The 16,589-nt window shown below is 41.7% G+C and overlaps 1 protein-coding gene across 1 annotated transcript in view; it reads left to right on the plus strand.

Annotated features, from left to right (window-relative positions):
- The window catches only part of LOC124615495 (frizzled-7), a 121,942-nt gene extending 106,079 nt beyond the window's left edge, over positions 1 to 15,863 (plus strand). The window contains exon 2 of the mRNA XM_047143439.1: positions 11,628 to 15,863. Coding sequence (XP_046999395.1) covers positions 11,628 to 12,151 — 524 coding nt within the window. The 3' untranslated portion in view covers positions 12,152 to 15,863. The remainder of the gene's footprint in view (positions 1 to 11,627) is intronic.
- The last annotated feature ends 726 nt before the right edge of the window (positions 15,864 to 16,589 follow it).

Raw genomic sequence — 16,589 nt, forward strand, 5'->3', positions numbered from 1 at the left:
CTTTGAGTTTTAACGAGGCTCGCATGGGAACTGGCGGGTTACGGAGCACCGCTTTTACTGCCCTTGCTGGATAGTAATGACTGCCCTGTCACAGTAGTAGTCAGTCTCTCTCTCTCTCTCTCTCTCTCTCTCTCTCTCTCTCTCTCTCTCTCTCTCTCTGTAATTTGGAGGACGGGCAAGGTGCCACTGTGGCCTTCGTGCAATAAACACCCTCCGCCTAGCACTACAGTAAATTTTTGAGCAGCTCCGGCACCTTTGCCCGCGGCAGAATACCCCCACGCCTTGAACTCCTCGGCTGCCTCATTAATAAGTTTTTTTTAAAGACTTTAGGACGTACAAGGGTCACTCCATAAGAAATGCACACTATTTTTGTAAATATACAGTTTTCATTCTGCGTGTGTGAAAGTTGTACAGTGTGTAGATGCATCCGTCCCGCTTGTTTTCAAACTTAGTCCAACCTGTTCCCGTCAGTGGCGCCGTCGCAACATGTCTTCAAGTTGACTGCTACACTTGACGTTCGTCAGAAGCGACGTGCTGTCATAGAATTCCTGTGCTGTGAAAACGAGACAGTGGGAAACATCCACAAGAGGTTGAAAACAGGTGTACGGAGATGCTGCAATCGATCGCAGTACAGTTAGTCGGTGGGCAAGCAGGTTACGTGACGAAAGCGGGCACGGCAATATTGAGGATTGTCCTCGCAGCGGCAGGCCTCGTTCTGCACACACTCCAGACAAAGTGCAGAGAGTTAACGAATTGGTGACTGCTGGCAGACGCATCACAGTGAACGAATTGTCACGCTATGTTGGGATAGGGGAAGGAAGTGTTTGCAGAATACTGAAATTGTTGGCGTTAAAAAAGGTTTGTGCCAGGTGGGTTCCCAGGATGTTGACAGTGGCTCACAGAGAAACAAGAAAAACGATATGCAGCGAACTTTTGGAACAGTACGGGAATGGTGGAGATGAATTTCTTGGAAGAATTGTGACAGGTGATGAAATACGGCTCCATAATTTTTCACCAGAGACGAAGAGGCAATCAATGGAGTGGCATCATGCAAATTTACCCAAGGAAAAAAAAATTCAAAACCACACCTGCTGGAAAAGTTATGGCTACGGTGTTTTTCGATTCCGAAGGACTCTTGCTTGTGGACATCGTGCCAAGTGGAACCAGCATAAATTCTGATGCATATGTGACGACACTGAAGAAACCTGAAGCTCGACTGAGTCGTGTTCGACCACATCGGCAAAAGCAGGATGTTTTGCTGTTGCACGACAATGCACGGCCACATGTCAGTCAAAACACCGTGGAAGCGATCACAAAACTCAGATGGACAACACTGAAACACCCGCCTTACAGTCCTGACCTGGCTCCATGTGACTATCGTCCCTTTGGGAAACTGAAAGACTCTCTTCGTGGAACGAGGTTTGGAGATGACGACTCCCTTGTGCACGCTGCCCTACAGTAGCTCCAACAAGTTGGTCCAGAATTTTCTGTGCGGGTATACAAGCGCTGCTTCCAAGATGGCGTAAGGCAGTTGAGAGGCATGGAAATTATGTGGAGAAATGAAAATATTGTTCCTAAAGGATGTATCTTCACACTTTAAAACATTCAAACGTGTAGAATAAAAGATGGATTTAAAAAAAGAATAGTGTGCATGTCTTGGAGTGACCCTCGTAGGACCGGCGAATGCAGCGTTTCCACGAGCCCTCCCGGCCGGCCAGATGAGGCGCGCTCGATTCGGGAAAGAATCCTCTGGGGTAGAGGAGCGTGCCGACTCGAGGGCGAGCCTCGCCGCCGGCAAACCTGTATTTCAACTCCGCCGCGGCGGCGGCGGCGGCGGCGGCGGCGGACGCAGTATGTCCGCGTCACCGGCCGGCCGTCACTCGATCGACAGGTACAGTCGCTGCACCGCGGGGGCGACCTCTGCAGCCCGGTGGAGTGCGCTCTTAAACGGAACGGCGAGTGTCCCGGAACTTCCAAATGGCCTGTCATTTGTCCACGAACGTGCAGACCTATCACAGTGACGTGCTCGTAAAGGATAGCTGGCGGTGTTGGCGAAGCGCAAGTAGCCAGCACCGGTGTACCATCTGACACTCAGGCCTCCAATACAGCGTGCGGTTCGGAGTATACGTTAAACATTTTGCCTCGATATAATATTTACAATGTGTTTCACAATTAAAATTCACAGCAATACCAGCCCTCGGTCGCAAAGAGAGGAGTCTTTTGATCCAGGTTTCGGCACTGCTACGGGTACCTTCATCAAAAATAAAACTCTCAAATTGTCATGTCACGTATTAAACTAAAAATTAAGCGATAAAACTGTAGTCACAAAATTTGTAAAACAGAATACATATTAAACTGAAACGTCCTGGCAGATTAAAACTGTGTGCCGGGCCGAGACTCGAACTCGGGACCTTTGCCTTTCGCGGGCAAGTGCTCTACCATCTGAGCTACCCAAGCACGACTCTCGGTTAGCTCAGTTGGTAGAGCACTTGCCCGCGAAAGGCAAAGGTCCCGAGTTCGAGTCTCGGCCCGGCACACAGTTTTAATCTGCCAGGAAGTTTCATATCAGCGCATACTCCGCTGCAGAGTGAAAATCTCATTCTAGAATACATATTTCTGATGAAGGCACTCGTGCCAGCGCCGAAACGGAGTCAAAAACTCCTTTTTTGCGGCCGAGGGCTGCTATTGCTGTTGATTTTACTGTGTAAACGGTCGCTGATCACGCAGCCATGTTCAAAATTTTATGCTTCACAATTCATGTTACACAACTCTCGACGTTGTAGAGGGGACTTGCTAGATCAAGTCTTACATAGGAACCCACGTCCGGAATCGTCATCCATCGACGCTACAGAGCTTCAAATTTATAGGCACCGGTCCTTGAAATCTGCTTAATCACAGGGTGATTCCGTGGTGATGTTACAAACTTACTAGGGTGATAGAGAAGCTAAATGTATCAATTTGACGTAAAAGTCCCTCTAGCGCAAACGAATGAGTGCGAAGCTATAAGCGAATACCGTTCTGATCCTCTGATAGTGGAATACATGTACCGGTACTGTTGTTGTTAAGATTGTAGGGTAGGCAACTTTCAGAGGTGGTGGTATGGACCAAAACAAGGAAAAATGTCTTGTAACCATGCGCTCTACAATGTATACCTTCGCTAGTGTGAAACACCGTAGTTCTTACGGTATGGTTTTTAGAGCGCATGTTTACTAGTTATTTTTTCTTGTTTTGGTCCGTACTACTGCCTGTGAGAGTTGCCTACCCTACAATATTAGCATCAACAGTACCGGTACATGTATTCCACTATCAGAGGATCAGAACGGTATTCGCTTATGGCTCTGCACTCTTTCGTTTGCGCTAGAGGGACTTTTACGTCAAATGGATACACTTAGCTTCTCTATCACCCTAGAAAGTTTGTAAGATCATCACGGAACCACCCTGTATGTATTAGAGGCACCTGCGCCTATAACTTCAACGCTCTGTACCATCGTTGGATGACGTTTCCACACATGGGTACTATGTAAAACTCGATCTACCAACCTCCCCTCTGTAATCTCTAGAAGTATGTAATATGCATTATCGAACAATCTGTATATCTCTGTACTGTATATAAAAGGCAATATCCTGACTGACTCATCACCGCCCAGCCCCAACCGCTACGGCTGGAATCTGGAGAAGGTGTGGATCTTATACTGTAGGCGTCGTTTAGGAAAGGATTTTTCGAAATTCTCAGTGAAATAGGGATGAAGGGTTTTTAAAAAATAAAGAAATGTGTGTTTCAGCATTTTTTGAAATTTGACCCTATGTTGGTGAAATAGTGAGTGAAATCTTTTTTAAAAAATGCACTATTCAACTACTACAGTATTTTTAAAGCTACGTCCATGAACACTGATATTTCACTTCTCGGTTACAAATAAAAAAAAAGTACGTGTTTCAGTGTTTTTGGAAATGGGACCTCTAAGGGGGTGAAATAGTGGATGAGATTTTTATGAAAATATTTTATTGTGGAAGCATTTTTAAATGCTAATCTATGAAAATGTAAACTTGGCTTCTCTTGGCTTGCACGGTTTTTGGAAATTTAGCCCCTTTGGGGGTGAAATGGGGGATGAAAGTTTTTATGGAAATATTTCATTGCAGAACCTAAATTTATGACAAATTGTATTTAGCTTCTCTGCTAGAAATAAAACATACAGCTGTCTCTGCTTCTGGAAATTCAACCCCTATGGGGTTGAAATAGGGTCAGTCTGATTCAGTGACTCACCATCGCCCAGCCCAAACCGCTAAGAATAGGAACTTGAAGTTTTGTCCGAAATTCCACTCCTAAGGAGGTGAAGTAGGGGACAAAAGGCTTTTTGAAAGTATATCCACTAGGGGGTAAAAAATTGGGTGCAAGTATTTCGAAAATAAATAATTAGTAAAGAACTACTAAAGGATTTTTGAGGCTGCATCTACGACAATCGTTGATTGACTTCTCGGTTAGAAATAAAACAAATACGTGTTTCAGTGTTACCCTTAAGAGTGCAATAGGGGACGAAAATGAAGAAATTTTTAGTTACATTAAAAAAATTTAAAACTAATTTTATGAAAATTGGCATTTCGCTTCTCGGCTAGATATAGAGAAATAGTTGTTAGGGGATGAAAGTTGCTATGGAAATATCTCCACAAGAACGGAAAAGGCATAACTGAGAAAAACTTTGGATTCCAACTGCCAGAATCGCTTTTTAGTCAGAAGTACATTCGGATAAGACCATGCTTATATGGCTTTAATTACCGTGAAAAGCTTAGAAGGTGTTGTTTTGTGAACATAAAAAATTCGATTAAATAAAAATAATTGTCTGCAGGCCATACAGTCGGTCTACATGAGCGAAGCAGCGGGTGCTAAGGTAGTTGAATATATTTAGCCACTTTATGGGTGATGTTCTTTTTCACTGGACTGGACTACACTCCTTGAAGTAAGGGGTAAAGTACAGAGAGCGAAAAGTTGTTTACAACTTACGCAGCAAACAGACTGCAGCTGTAGGAGTCGACGGGCATGAGAGGGAATCGCTGGTTGAGAAGGGAGTGAGACATGGTTGTAACCTGTCACGTAAGGAAATGTAACTGATCGACGGAAGAAGTGGTTACAGAATACTCGTTCGAATGGTTCTTGAGTATAGTTCACACGTGTAGGACCTCTACCAAACTGGAATAGTAGAAGAGATAAAGAACATGCGCCAAAAAGAGAGGAGTCTCGTTGTAGGATCTTTTATCCGGTGCGATAGCATTTGCGTTAAGTGCTCAATAAACTTCACTGACAGTCATTACTAGAGAGGGGTTGTGCATTACGGAGAGGTTTGCTATTTAAATTACGAGAGCGTACGTTCCGGAAAGATTGTGGGGTGGGGCTATTACTCCATCCCACATACATGCCATCTCACGAAATGACAACGGCGAGAAAATCAGAGAAATTATATCGCTTACAAAGGTTTACCGACAGCGGTGGTTTCGATGCGCCATTCGCAAATGGACACTAGACAGGGGAGCGTGGAGGCGTTGTTACCAGTAGTACTGCTACAGGAGTATGAGGAAATGAAGTGCATGATAATCTAGCTATGAGAGCAACCCAATAACGGAAATCAGTTGCAACAAGGAAAACTAAGACAAGGCTTTAGAAACAAATGGGGCAATTGTGTGGCAAAGAAATAAAAATCGGGGGGTGGGGGTGAGACATTCACACCAAACCGTATTCTACTACGAGGCGCCAAAATTACTCTATTAAGCTATCACTATCCCTGAATTTTACTGTTTTACAGTTAACAGGCCATGGAACAGTGAAAGCCTGTTATAAACTGTTTAAAATAATAGATTAAACACTGTGCACATGTAATAGAGGAAAGCCAACTATTGGCCATCTGCTTTTAGCCTGCAGTAAGTTAACGAGAGGGAGAGACGTGTTCAGGGAGGAACTGGTAAAGGAAGTCGATGGCCCATCAATAAATCATGGTTCATAAATTAACAACGGATGTTTACAAAATAAGATTCGCAGTTGTGTGACAAGTCTTCGGCGTCGCCCATAAATTAACACACACCCTGAAAACCCGTACATATGCTAGAATACCGACAGATTGGTAACTCACGATGTAGATATGAAAGTGGTATTTCAATAAATTGTTAAATTTTGATATATTCTAATTTTGTATTTGGCGAGAATAAATGAACCTGCATGAATTGTGTTACCTTTGTTAATCTAAAACACTGCTGATAATGCCTTAAGTTGGCCGTCATACGTAATATTACAATGTGATGGAGGATGATAAATAAATAAAACAATCATATCGACCGGCCAGAGACATGTTGCACCTCTTCCTACGGAATTCCTTTCATAGATCATCTTTTAGCTTCATTTCACCGTACAATTCGTTGTCTCCTTTTGGAGAAAGGATCATAGGTTTTCGGTGTACAAAAATATGAGTCAATCTGATCAAAAATTTCATCAACTTCAATAACAAAGGTATTTAACGTTCCCTGATAGATAATTTGTTTTATAGCTGTCATACTACTAATAGGCTTATGTACCGGTTTAATAACTGCCAGTTCCAACCCAGTATACTGATCTACAGACACACAAATAATTTCACTTTGCGCCAAACCCAGAGATCAATGCGGATAAGCGAAAAGCTATCTGTACCTTATGTTTTATGTGGGTATTCCACTTTTGGCTGCTCCTAGGTAATTTACAGTACTTACAATTTGCAGCGATTTGAGGACAATATCGTAATCGAACACTGGTTGATTTCTTCCCAGCCAAACTGACGAATGTCGAGTCAAACTCAGATATCTCCTGTCAATAATAATTGTTTGCTGTGTGAAAACGTCTTGCATCAGTACAGCTATCTTCAAAAAAATTTAAAGAGAAATGAAAGGAAGGCCGTCAACACTACTTGCGATTCAACATGAAGACCGACAGGTCGCCGTGTCATGCACGCAATTTGGATGCGGTATGGTGGGGCTTGGGGGTCACACACCGCTCGCCACTTCTTACACTGTGGCTCGTCAGCTGGCGTCGCTAAGCTGGTTGCACCCCTTAAGTCACAGAATACGAGGAAAGAGTGATGACTGGTATTTACGCTAATGCCACTGTGAAATTATGTTACTGACAAGGGAACCTCCCTATCGCACCCCCCTCAGATTTAGTTATAAGATGGCGCAGTGGATAGGCCTTGAAAAACTGAACACAGATCAGTCGAGAAAACATGAAGAAATTGTGTAGAACTATGAAAAAATAAGCAAAATATACAAACTGAGTAGTCCATGTCCACAATAGGCAACATCAAGGACATTTTCAGCGCAGGAGCGCCGTGGTCCCGTGGTTAGCGTGAGTATCTACGGAACGAGAGGTCCTTGGTTCAAGTCTTCCCTCAAGTCAGATATTTATTTTCGCAAAGTTATGATCCGTCCGTTCGTTCATTGACGTCTCTGTTCACTGTAATAAGTTTAGTGTCTGTGTTTTGCGACCGCACCGCAAAACCGTGCGATTAGTAGACGAAAGGCCGTGCCTCTCCAATGGGAACCGAAAACATTTGATCGCAAGGTCATAGGTCAACCGATTCCTCCACAGGAAAACACGTCTGATATATTCTATACCCCACTGGTGACGGCATGTGCGTCACATGACAGGAATATGTTGTCGACCCACCTAACCTGTACACTAGGCGAATGGGTAAAAAGATTCTTCTACCTTGCCCGATTTAGGCTTTCTTGTGGGTGTGATAATCACTCCCAAAAAAGTGATGAAAACATAAGAGTCTGTCACATAAACTGCAACAAATGAATGCAACAGTTTCACAGTCGCACAGTTTTCCCTGTGGTCTGACAAAACATATGTTTTTAACGGTTTCAAATTTTTCCGTGTGTAGACCGTCAAATCATGCATATGTCCAAGCAAATCTGAACATGTCCTGGAACTTTGGAGAGCGAAGTTGATTATACAAAAATAAAAGTTTTCACACAATGGAGGACGTGAACCATGGACCTCTCATTTTGCAGTCGCTCACGCTAACCACGGGACCACGGCGTTCCCGGACTCGAACCTTCCTTGGTGTTTACATATCTTGCGCATGGACTACTCAGTTTCTATATTTTGCTTGATCTGTGTTCAGTTTCTCAAGGCCTATCCGCTGTGCCAACTTATAACTAAGGGGGGTGCGATGGGGAGGTTCCCTTGTGAGCGTCAAGCTAAATGACACTACGAAATGACCACTTTCCACTCCCGTTGTTTCCGTGATAATAATTGTCAGAGATCATACTCTAAACTGACGCACATGCAATGTCTGCCAACTGTGGAAATAATAGACATGATTGCATATGACATACCTTAGCAACGGTGAAGCCTTACCTGGAACTTAATATTGTGCACGGAGTGCTTTTCAGTCGGGTTCCTCTACGCCCTTTCATGGCGGTATACATTAAATGTATTCCCAATTCCGAATGCGGACAATCAGCTGTAGACTGGAATGGCGAAAATGAAAATTTGTGCCGGACCGGGAATGGAACCTGCATTTCCCGCTTGTCGGGAGCGGTCGCCTTACCATTTGGCTATCCGTGCGAGACTCACGGTCAGACCGAAACTTCCGTATGTCGTCAAACATGCGTCTACAACCTGTACTCTTACATCCATTATGTAGAGTCCCGTACAGGTGTGACATTTTAGTTGAAAGTCGTCTGCCTTGCCCGCTGTCGGCGGATACACGCGATATTGCAGTGGCTGTGTTATTCTGAATTACGATGCAAAGTTCCTTTGGACGTGGATGAATGTCCAAGGTAACTTCGTATCGTAATTCAGAATAACACAGCCACTGCAGTATCGTATTTTCTACGGTACTCTTTTCTAATTTTTAATAAAACCGAGGTCAACACTGCAAAACGTGCTGTATCTTAAGACAATCTGTTCTTCGAGCAATTTGATTATTTGATACATGAAGCAACAGGAAAGTTTTTGTACTAGTAGCACCATTGAAAGTAAAAAAGTGGCAACTATAGGTACGCGTTAACCCTTGCAGATCTTTGCGCTTGGAAGCATTTCGCTTATCCGCACAGTTCCCAGGTTATGGTGCACAGTGAAATCATTTAGTTGTCTGATTGGATTGGATTGTTTGGGTTGGGTTGGGTTGTTTTGGGGGAAGAGACCAAACAGCGAGGTCATAGGTCTCATCGGATTAGGAAAGGACGGGGAAGGAAGTCGGCCGTGCCCTTTCAAAGGAACCATCCCGGCATTTGCCTGGAGCAATTTAGGGAAATCACGGAAAACCTAAATCAGGATGACGGGACGCGGGATTGAACCGTCGTCCTCCCGAATGCGAGTCCAGTGAGCTAACCACTGCGCCACCTCGCTTGGTGTTAGTTTTCTGAGGAAAACCATACTTAGTCGGAGCCGGCAGTTATTATACTGGTACATAAGCCTATTAGCAGTATGACAGCTATAAAATAAATTATCTGAATCCGTAAACTGATACCACATGCAGCAGACCTGTCGAATGTTTGCATTTCTCGTTTTTCTTTTCCTAAAGCTGCATAATCAGGCACGGAAACAGCAGTTTGCCGACTGGACGCCATGTAACTCTTTGCCACTGGCTTCACTCGGATGCAGTAATGGTGGAGGTGGGAGGGAGGGAGGGGAGTGCTCTGCATACTGCTCTCCGCCTCCCTGACCTTGGGCTTGGGGAGGCAAGTATCACTCATGCAGCTCCGTTTGGATTTTATGTGGTTGTTCCACTCTTGGTTACGTCTAGGTATTTTACAGTATTTACCGTTTCAGTGATTTCAGGTCAATACAGTAATCGAACATTGCTTGTTTCTTCATATAATTATGCGCAGTGCAATACATTTATTTACGTTCAGAGTCAACTGCCCATCCCTGCAGGTCGTCCTGCATCGAGCTACAGTCTTCTGGCCTTTCATCTTCCTTGTGAACATCATCTTCGTCGTCCATGAATAGTCTCCTGGAGGCTCTAACGTTATCAAAGGGCCCTCCCTGAGGGCTCTCATGAAATTTACTGTGTCGGTCTGTTCCATTAATTTATTTTTATTTATTTATTTACACGTCAAGTTCCGTAGGACCAAATTGAGGAGCAAATCTCCAAGGTCATGGAACGTGTCTGTACATGAACTTACAATATAAAAGTAATAAACAGATAAAAATAAATGTTCATGAACCTGAATAAAAGGCAGTCTATAAGTTTAAGTAAACGCTATCAGCAATACAATAAGAATCAGCTTAATTTTTCAAGGAACTCCTCGACAGAATAGAAGGAGTGACCCATGAGGAAACTCTTCAGTTTCGATTTGAAAGCGCGTGGATTACTGCTAAGGTTTTTTAATTCGAGTGGCTGCTTATTGAAAATGGATGCAACAGTATACTGCACACCTTTTTGCACAAGAGTTAAGGAAGTCCGATCCAAATGCAGGTTTGATTTCTGCCGAGTATTTACCAAGTGAAAGCTGCTTATTCTTGGGAATAAACTAATATTGGTAACAAGAAACGACAATAAGGAATATACATATTGAGAGGCCGATGTCAAAATACCCAGACTCGTGAACAGAGGTCGACAAGAGGTTCGTGAACTCACACCACTTATTGCCCGAACCGCTCGTTTCTGAGCCAAAAATATCCTTCTAGAGTGGGAAGAATTACCCTAAAACTTAATACCATACGACATAAGTAAATGAAAATAAGCAAAGTAGACTAATTTCCGTGTCTAAGTATCGCTCACTTTTGATACCGTTCGAATAGTAAAAATGACAGTATTAAGTCTTTGAACAAAATCCAGAACGTGAGCTTTCCACAACAGCTTACTATCTATCTGAACACATAAAAATTTGAACTGTTCAGTTTCATTAATCATATGCCCGTTCTGTGAGATTAAAACGTCAGGTTTTGTTGACTTGTGTTAGAAACTGTAAAAACTGAGTCTTACTGTGATTTAACGTTAGTTTATTTTCTACAAGCCATGAACTGAGGTCATGTACTGCTCTACTTGAAACCGAGTCAATGTTGCACACAACATCCTTTACTAGCAAGCTAGAGCCATAAGCAAACAGAAATATTTTAGAGTTACCCATAATACTAGAGGGCATATCATTTATATAAATAAGGAACAGGAGCGGCCCCAACACTGATCCCTGGGGCACCCCCCACTTGACAGTACCCCACTCAGACCCCACATCACAGCCGTTATCAACATTGTGAATAATGACCTTTTGCAGGCTGTTGCTGAAGTAAGAGGTTGTGTTGAGTTCTGGCGGCCAGAAAGTCCTGAATCCAACTGCAAATCTGGTCCGATACTCGGTTCGCTAAATGACAGTATGGAATTGTGTGGAATGACTTCCTGAAGTCAAGGAACACGTCCTCAGCATAGCACAGTGCTCTGTATCTTATTGACAAACAGAGAGTGCCGAGTTTCGCCAGATCTGTGTTTAACGCCATGTTGCATAAAGGGAATTTTCGTCCTCCAGACCCAAAGAGAACTCACCCATACTGTGTATTGCCTCCCGTAACAGAACTGTGTACAGCTGTAAACTGTGGTGTTGGCCACTGGCTATGCTGTTGAGTACTCGTTCACTGATGGCATCCTGTCCGTCGTCTGTTCCAGGTGACATCCTGAGCGGCGTGTGCTACGTGGGGGTATGGGACGCAGAGTCGCTGCGCGGCTTCGTGCTGGCGCCGCTGTTCGCCTACTTGGTGCTCGGCACCGTGTTCCTCATGGCGGGCTTCGTCTCGCTGTTCCGCATCCGCACCGTCATGAAGCACGACGGCACCAAGACGGACAAGCTGGAGAAGCTGATGATCCGCATCGGCGTCTTCTCCGTGCTGTACACGGTGCCCGCGCTCGTCGTGCTCGCGTGCCTCTTCTACGAGCAGGCGCTCTTCGACAGCTGGATGATGACCTGGAGCCGCGACATGTGCTCCAAGAGCGGCAAGTACGCCATCCCGTGCCCGCCGCCCAGCGCCGACCCGCCCCGCCGGCCCGACTTCGAGTTCTTCATGATCAAGTACCTCATGGCGCTCATCGTCGGCATCACGTCCAGCTTCTGGATATGGTCCGGCAAGACGTTCAACAGCTGGCGGGAGTTCTTCCACCGGCTGCAGGGCAGGCCAGCCCAGGCGTACGTGTGAAGGCGGGATTCTCTGCCCCTGTTACAAAGAATTTCATCAATGCAGAGGGGAAAAGGGTTTTCATTGAAAACCCTGGTGACCCATCTGGAAGGAGTACAGCACAGCCTCTGTTTGCGTTACTGTTTACAAATTAGCAGATAACATCCCATTGTAGCTGGGAAGAGACTTTCTCAAATGTCTTCACTTGCCACAAGTGCTGTGGTCATCGTAACTTTTCTGTTTTGCACAAAGTCACAAAGTGTTACAGTGCTCGACAGCTCATTACTCGGTTTCCCCTAAAAGATCAAAATCGTTCCTTTTCATATGTACAAAGCGTGTATCGCATCTCTTATCCTTTCTGTACATACCGACGTAGCTTCCTGTGTAGCTTCCCAGAATTGTAATGTACCGGTGTAAAAATGGCTGTAATCTTGTTGTCGGTGTTTCTGTGTCTGTTCAGGCTAAGTGGAAATGTGAAGAAATTATAAGCCCTGCCATGCAAGGCATGTGTGTCTGGCAGTGAGGTCAGTGTTGTGGCCAGCTCTGCTTCACACAATCCGACGGGGTCTAATAGCACACTCGACGCACACCGTAATTCGAATATTGGGTAAACCCTCGTACTTCTGTAATATTATCTTCTAAGACGAAGGAAGGTGAGGGAGTGCGGATTAAACGTGCCTCGGCAAGTGACCCGTCGTTGCTCCGATCACCTGCTTTGACGGGTAGGGTTATATAATTCACATCCAACAATTATGTATGTTACAATTTGTATGTTCCTGTAATTATCATGTGTGTCTACATGTTTAACAATGTATGTGCATGGCAAAATGTAATACTGTTAGTGCCCTCCCCATTTTACAAACAATCCTTATCACTGTCTGTAATGCGAACTTTAATCAGAATTATGGCATGGCCGTCTGGCAGTATTATGAAATATTTGCAAAGATTTAACTCGAAGTAATTCTCCGGGCATATGAAAATTAATTTCCAGTCACTTTTGGTGTATTTAAGCTATTCTTTGGTTAGCTATGTTGCAATCATTGTTGTTAGTATCCTTACAGACGGGCAAAGCAATTAGTGCCACTACACACTCTCTTTATCATATATACAATCATTTTCACCATATAGTTGCTTTATTTGTCTCAAAAATATTCTGTGCAATGATGTATCCTCTGTGCTTACAAACAAAATATGTTCTGATGAAGTAGTTCTTTCTTCTTGATTGTTTCTCTTTGACACAGATTTTCCTTTCATTTTGATGGGCATTTTAAAGCTTCAATATTGTCACATTGCTTTTCTTCCATTAGTATCAATGAATAAATGTGCTTACAGAAATAAAAGACTAATCATGGTGGGAAGGAGGGGGACAAACATTGTAAGACTGACAAGGGAAAGGTTTTGTATGATGTCATGAGCCCCTTTATTTGTCATTAATCTTTTGTTAGGGGGAAGATATATTCCAAGCCAGCATAATCCTGATATGGTAACTTCAACCGTCTGTTAATCAGATACCTGCATGAAATGTTTTTGTGACTTTATTTATTAAAATTTCTCAACATTGCCTTAAAATCCAGTTGTACATGGAAAACGTTTTTATACTGCAGCAAATACATAATGTTAACTGTTTTTGTGATAGTTTTACGTGCAAGTCACAAGCAGATAGTTACAAATTTCAATTTTCAATTGAGAAAACACAAAACTGGATTTGAAAGTCACAATGTTATTGCAGTGGATTAGTGCATTTACCAGGAGCAACTTCACTGTAATTAAGAAAAGAATTTATGGTAGAAGTATATAATTTATCTTTTTTATTGTACACATCTGGTTTCACCAACTACAATTTACAGGTGTGCCACAGATTGACATGTAACTCATAGCTTTATGAAAGCCGACCATTTGATACAAACTGCATTATTTTATTATCACACAAGTATTTGGAAATTAGTCAAATTTTAATGAACTGCATAATTATGAGGGTTAATCATGCCTACAAAATCTGTTAAAGAAGAGTAAATATATGTTCAATGTTAGTGGTACTGATGATGTCAAGGTTTTCAGGCAAATGGTTACAGTTAATATTTTGTATAGATAGAAAGGTGCATTAGAGTCACAAATATATTCTTTAGATTTTAGTTATTAACAGTTCTGAAATTACTGAATGTAAGTTAATTTCTGCCAGCTTTTCCAGCTGCAAAGCCTTATGTTTTTGAAATAATAGTGCCTTATTTCAGAGTATTCTGGAAGATTAAAGTACAGTTCAGGTAACTTCTGTTGAAAATTTAGTGAAGAGCTGCATTTTAAAGCAAAAGTAGTATTTAAATTTTTGCTGATACAATGTATTTTTAAAATACTATTAACTATGAAATGTATATATTGTTAGATTTTTAAAAAACAATGTGTCTTGCCATATGATACTGCCAGTTACAGACTTTTTTACCATTACAAGGCATTGCTTTGACTGTAGACTCACTTTAAATTTATAATACAATTGAATTGTGATTGTTAGTATCTGACAATGTACACACTGATAAATTAAATATTATAATTTTTTTGTATGCATTATTTTTTCTCTTTTAATGTATGCCTAAAAAGCTATATATCATCAATATAATTCCAAAAGTAGTCAGAACATTCACACATATCTTTATTTGAAGCAGTAAATTTGCAAACATCAGGACTAATTCGATTCTCAAGGCATTAATTTCAAATCTATCTGTGTACGTTGCTGGTTTATTGGGAGACTGGAATGGAGCACTTATAGATATTGGAAACTTTTTGTCCCAAATTAGTACAAAAAAATCATTTCACTGCCAACAACTTTTACTTTTTGTATCAATTTGCCTTTAGTTCAGTGTTTAAGCTTTCAGAATTACTGTTTTCCCTTTATATGTCAAACAAAATGCTTATTGCATTTTATGTGAGGGTCAGTATCCTATAAGGAACAACTGGAACAAATATCTGCCAAATTGTAGCATTCAGAGAGTGATTTCTTTTCGTTTCCTTGTACCTGTGATGGATTGAAGAATCCATTGCTTAATGGTTATTATCTGTACAGTACTCATCTGCTTGTATTGATGTTTTACACGTAATACCTCACTTGTAAATATAATGTATATACCATGTATATTCAGTGTAAAAGATGTTACAATATGCATGTAAAAATGTGTTCGATGTGTGTGTATATGAAACAATATAGTGCATAAACAATTGTAAAGTATTTAAGTTTCTAAAACACATAAAGCTCTGTATTGTAATTGAACTTAAGTATTTGTCTTCTATATTTTGTTGTAAGTCTCTGTTTCTGTCAGACTATAATTTACAACATAAATAAATATTTATTTAATACTATTATGTGCATCTGTAGAATGCAAGTCGTATCCTCAGATGATTTCACACTACTGCCCAGAATACGATAAACTAATTGTTATTAAATAACAGCAACAAAACAATATATTACGTATTTTTAACAGTGGCTTGTCTAGTCTCATTTCAAAATCAATATTTATATACTTGTTTCAACAAATGTAGAAACTTTTATAGCCCTTCTGAACTTCTTGTCATCAAGTCACACTTAATCTCAAGTGGCATTTTATTAAAATTACTGTTTTATAGCTCTTAGTCTGACTCAATGTTCCTTCGTGTCTTGTATTATTTATATGAAATTCTCTGTTTTTTTATTTGTGTTAAATCTATAGACAAGACCATAAAAATAAACTTGAGCTGTATGTTGGAATATTGTGTTTTTTCCTTGCACATTCCCGATTTCTCATGATCACAGTAAGCCTGATGCAATTAAAAGGGAAGTAAAAATACAAAAATGAGATAAGATGCCCTTCTATGGAAAGGAAAACACAAAGTGACAGTAATTTTATCATCCTTCTTTCTGCAAGCACAGGGCACACAATTGTGATTTCTACAAAAGAAATTAAGGTAAACCTCTCCTAAACTTGAACCCAGTCATTTGTAGGTCTTAAGTTTCTAGTTTCATCAAATTAACTTGTGTTAGACTGGAGGAAAAAATAAAAACGCACACACACAATTTGTGAAACCTCAGTTAGGCCTGAAATTGCAGAAGCCCATTATGAAATGGAGCCCAGAGGACATTGTTTGTTAAGAACCAGTGCTGCTCAACAGTTACCCGCATCAATTAGATAATGTATAGGCAGGCTCCTCAGTGTGCCCATTTTCCTCTACAGCTCACTTCTATTTAATGTTCAGCATATAAATAGAAAGTTAGCAGCAGCAATGTGACCAATGTGAAGAGGTAATGGGCATTCACATGGTATTAATCACAGCAAGTGGAGATTCTTAAAATGAAATGTTGACACTGTGGCTGATGGAAAAGGGGCTGCTCCCCTCAACAGATGGAGTAAAACGAAAGCGCTGGCAGGTCGATAGACAAAAAAACACACACACAAAATTCAAGCTTTCACAACCAATGGTTGCTTCGTCAGGAAAG

The sequence above is a fragment of the Schistocerca americana genome, chromosome 5 (genome assembly GCF_021461395.2).
Source record: "Schistocerca americana isolate TAMUIC-IGC-003095 chromosome 5, iqSchAmer2.1, whole genome shotgun sequence".
Taxonomy (NCBI): domain Eukaryota; kingdom Metazoa; phylum Arthropoda; class Insecta; order Orthoptera; family Acrididae; genus Schistocerca; species Schistocerca americana.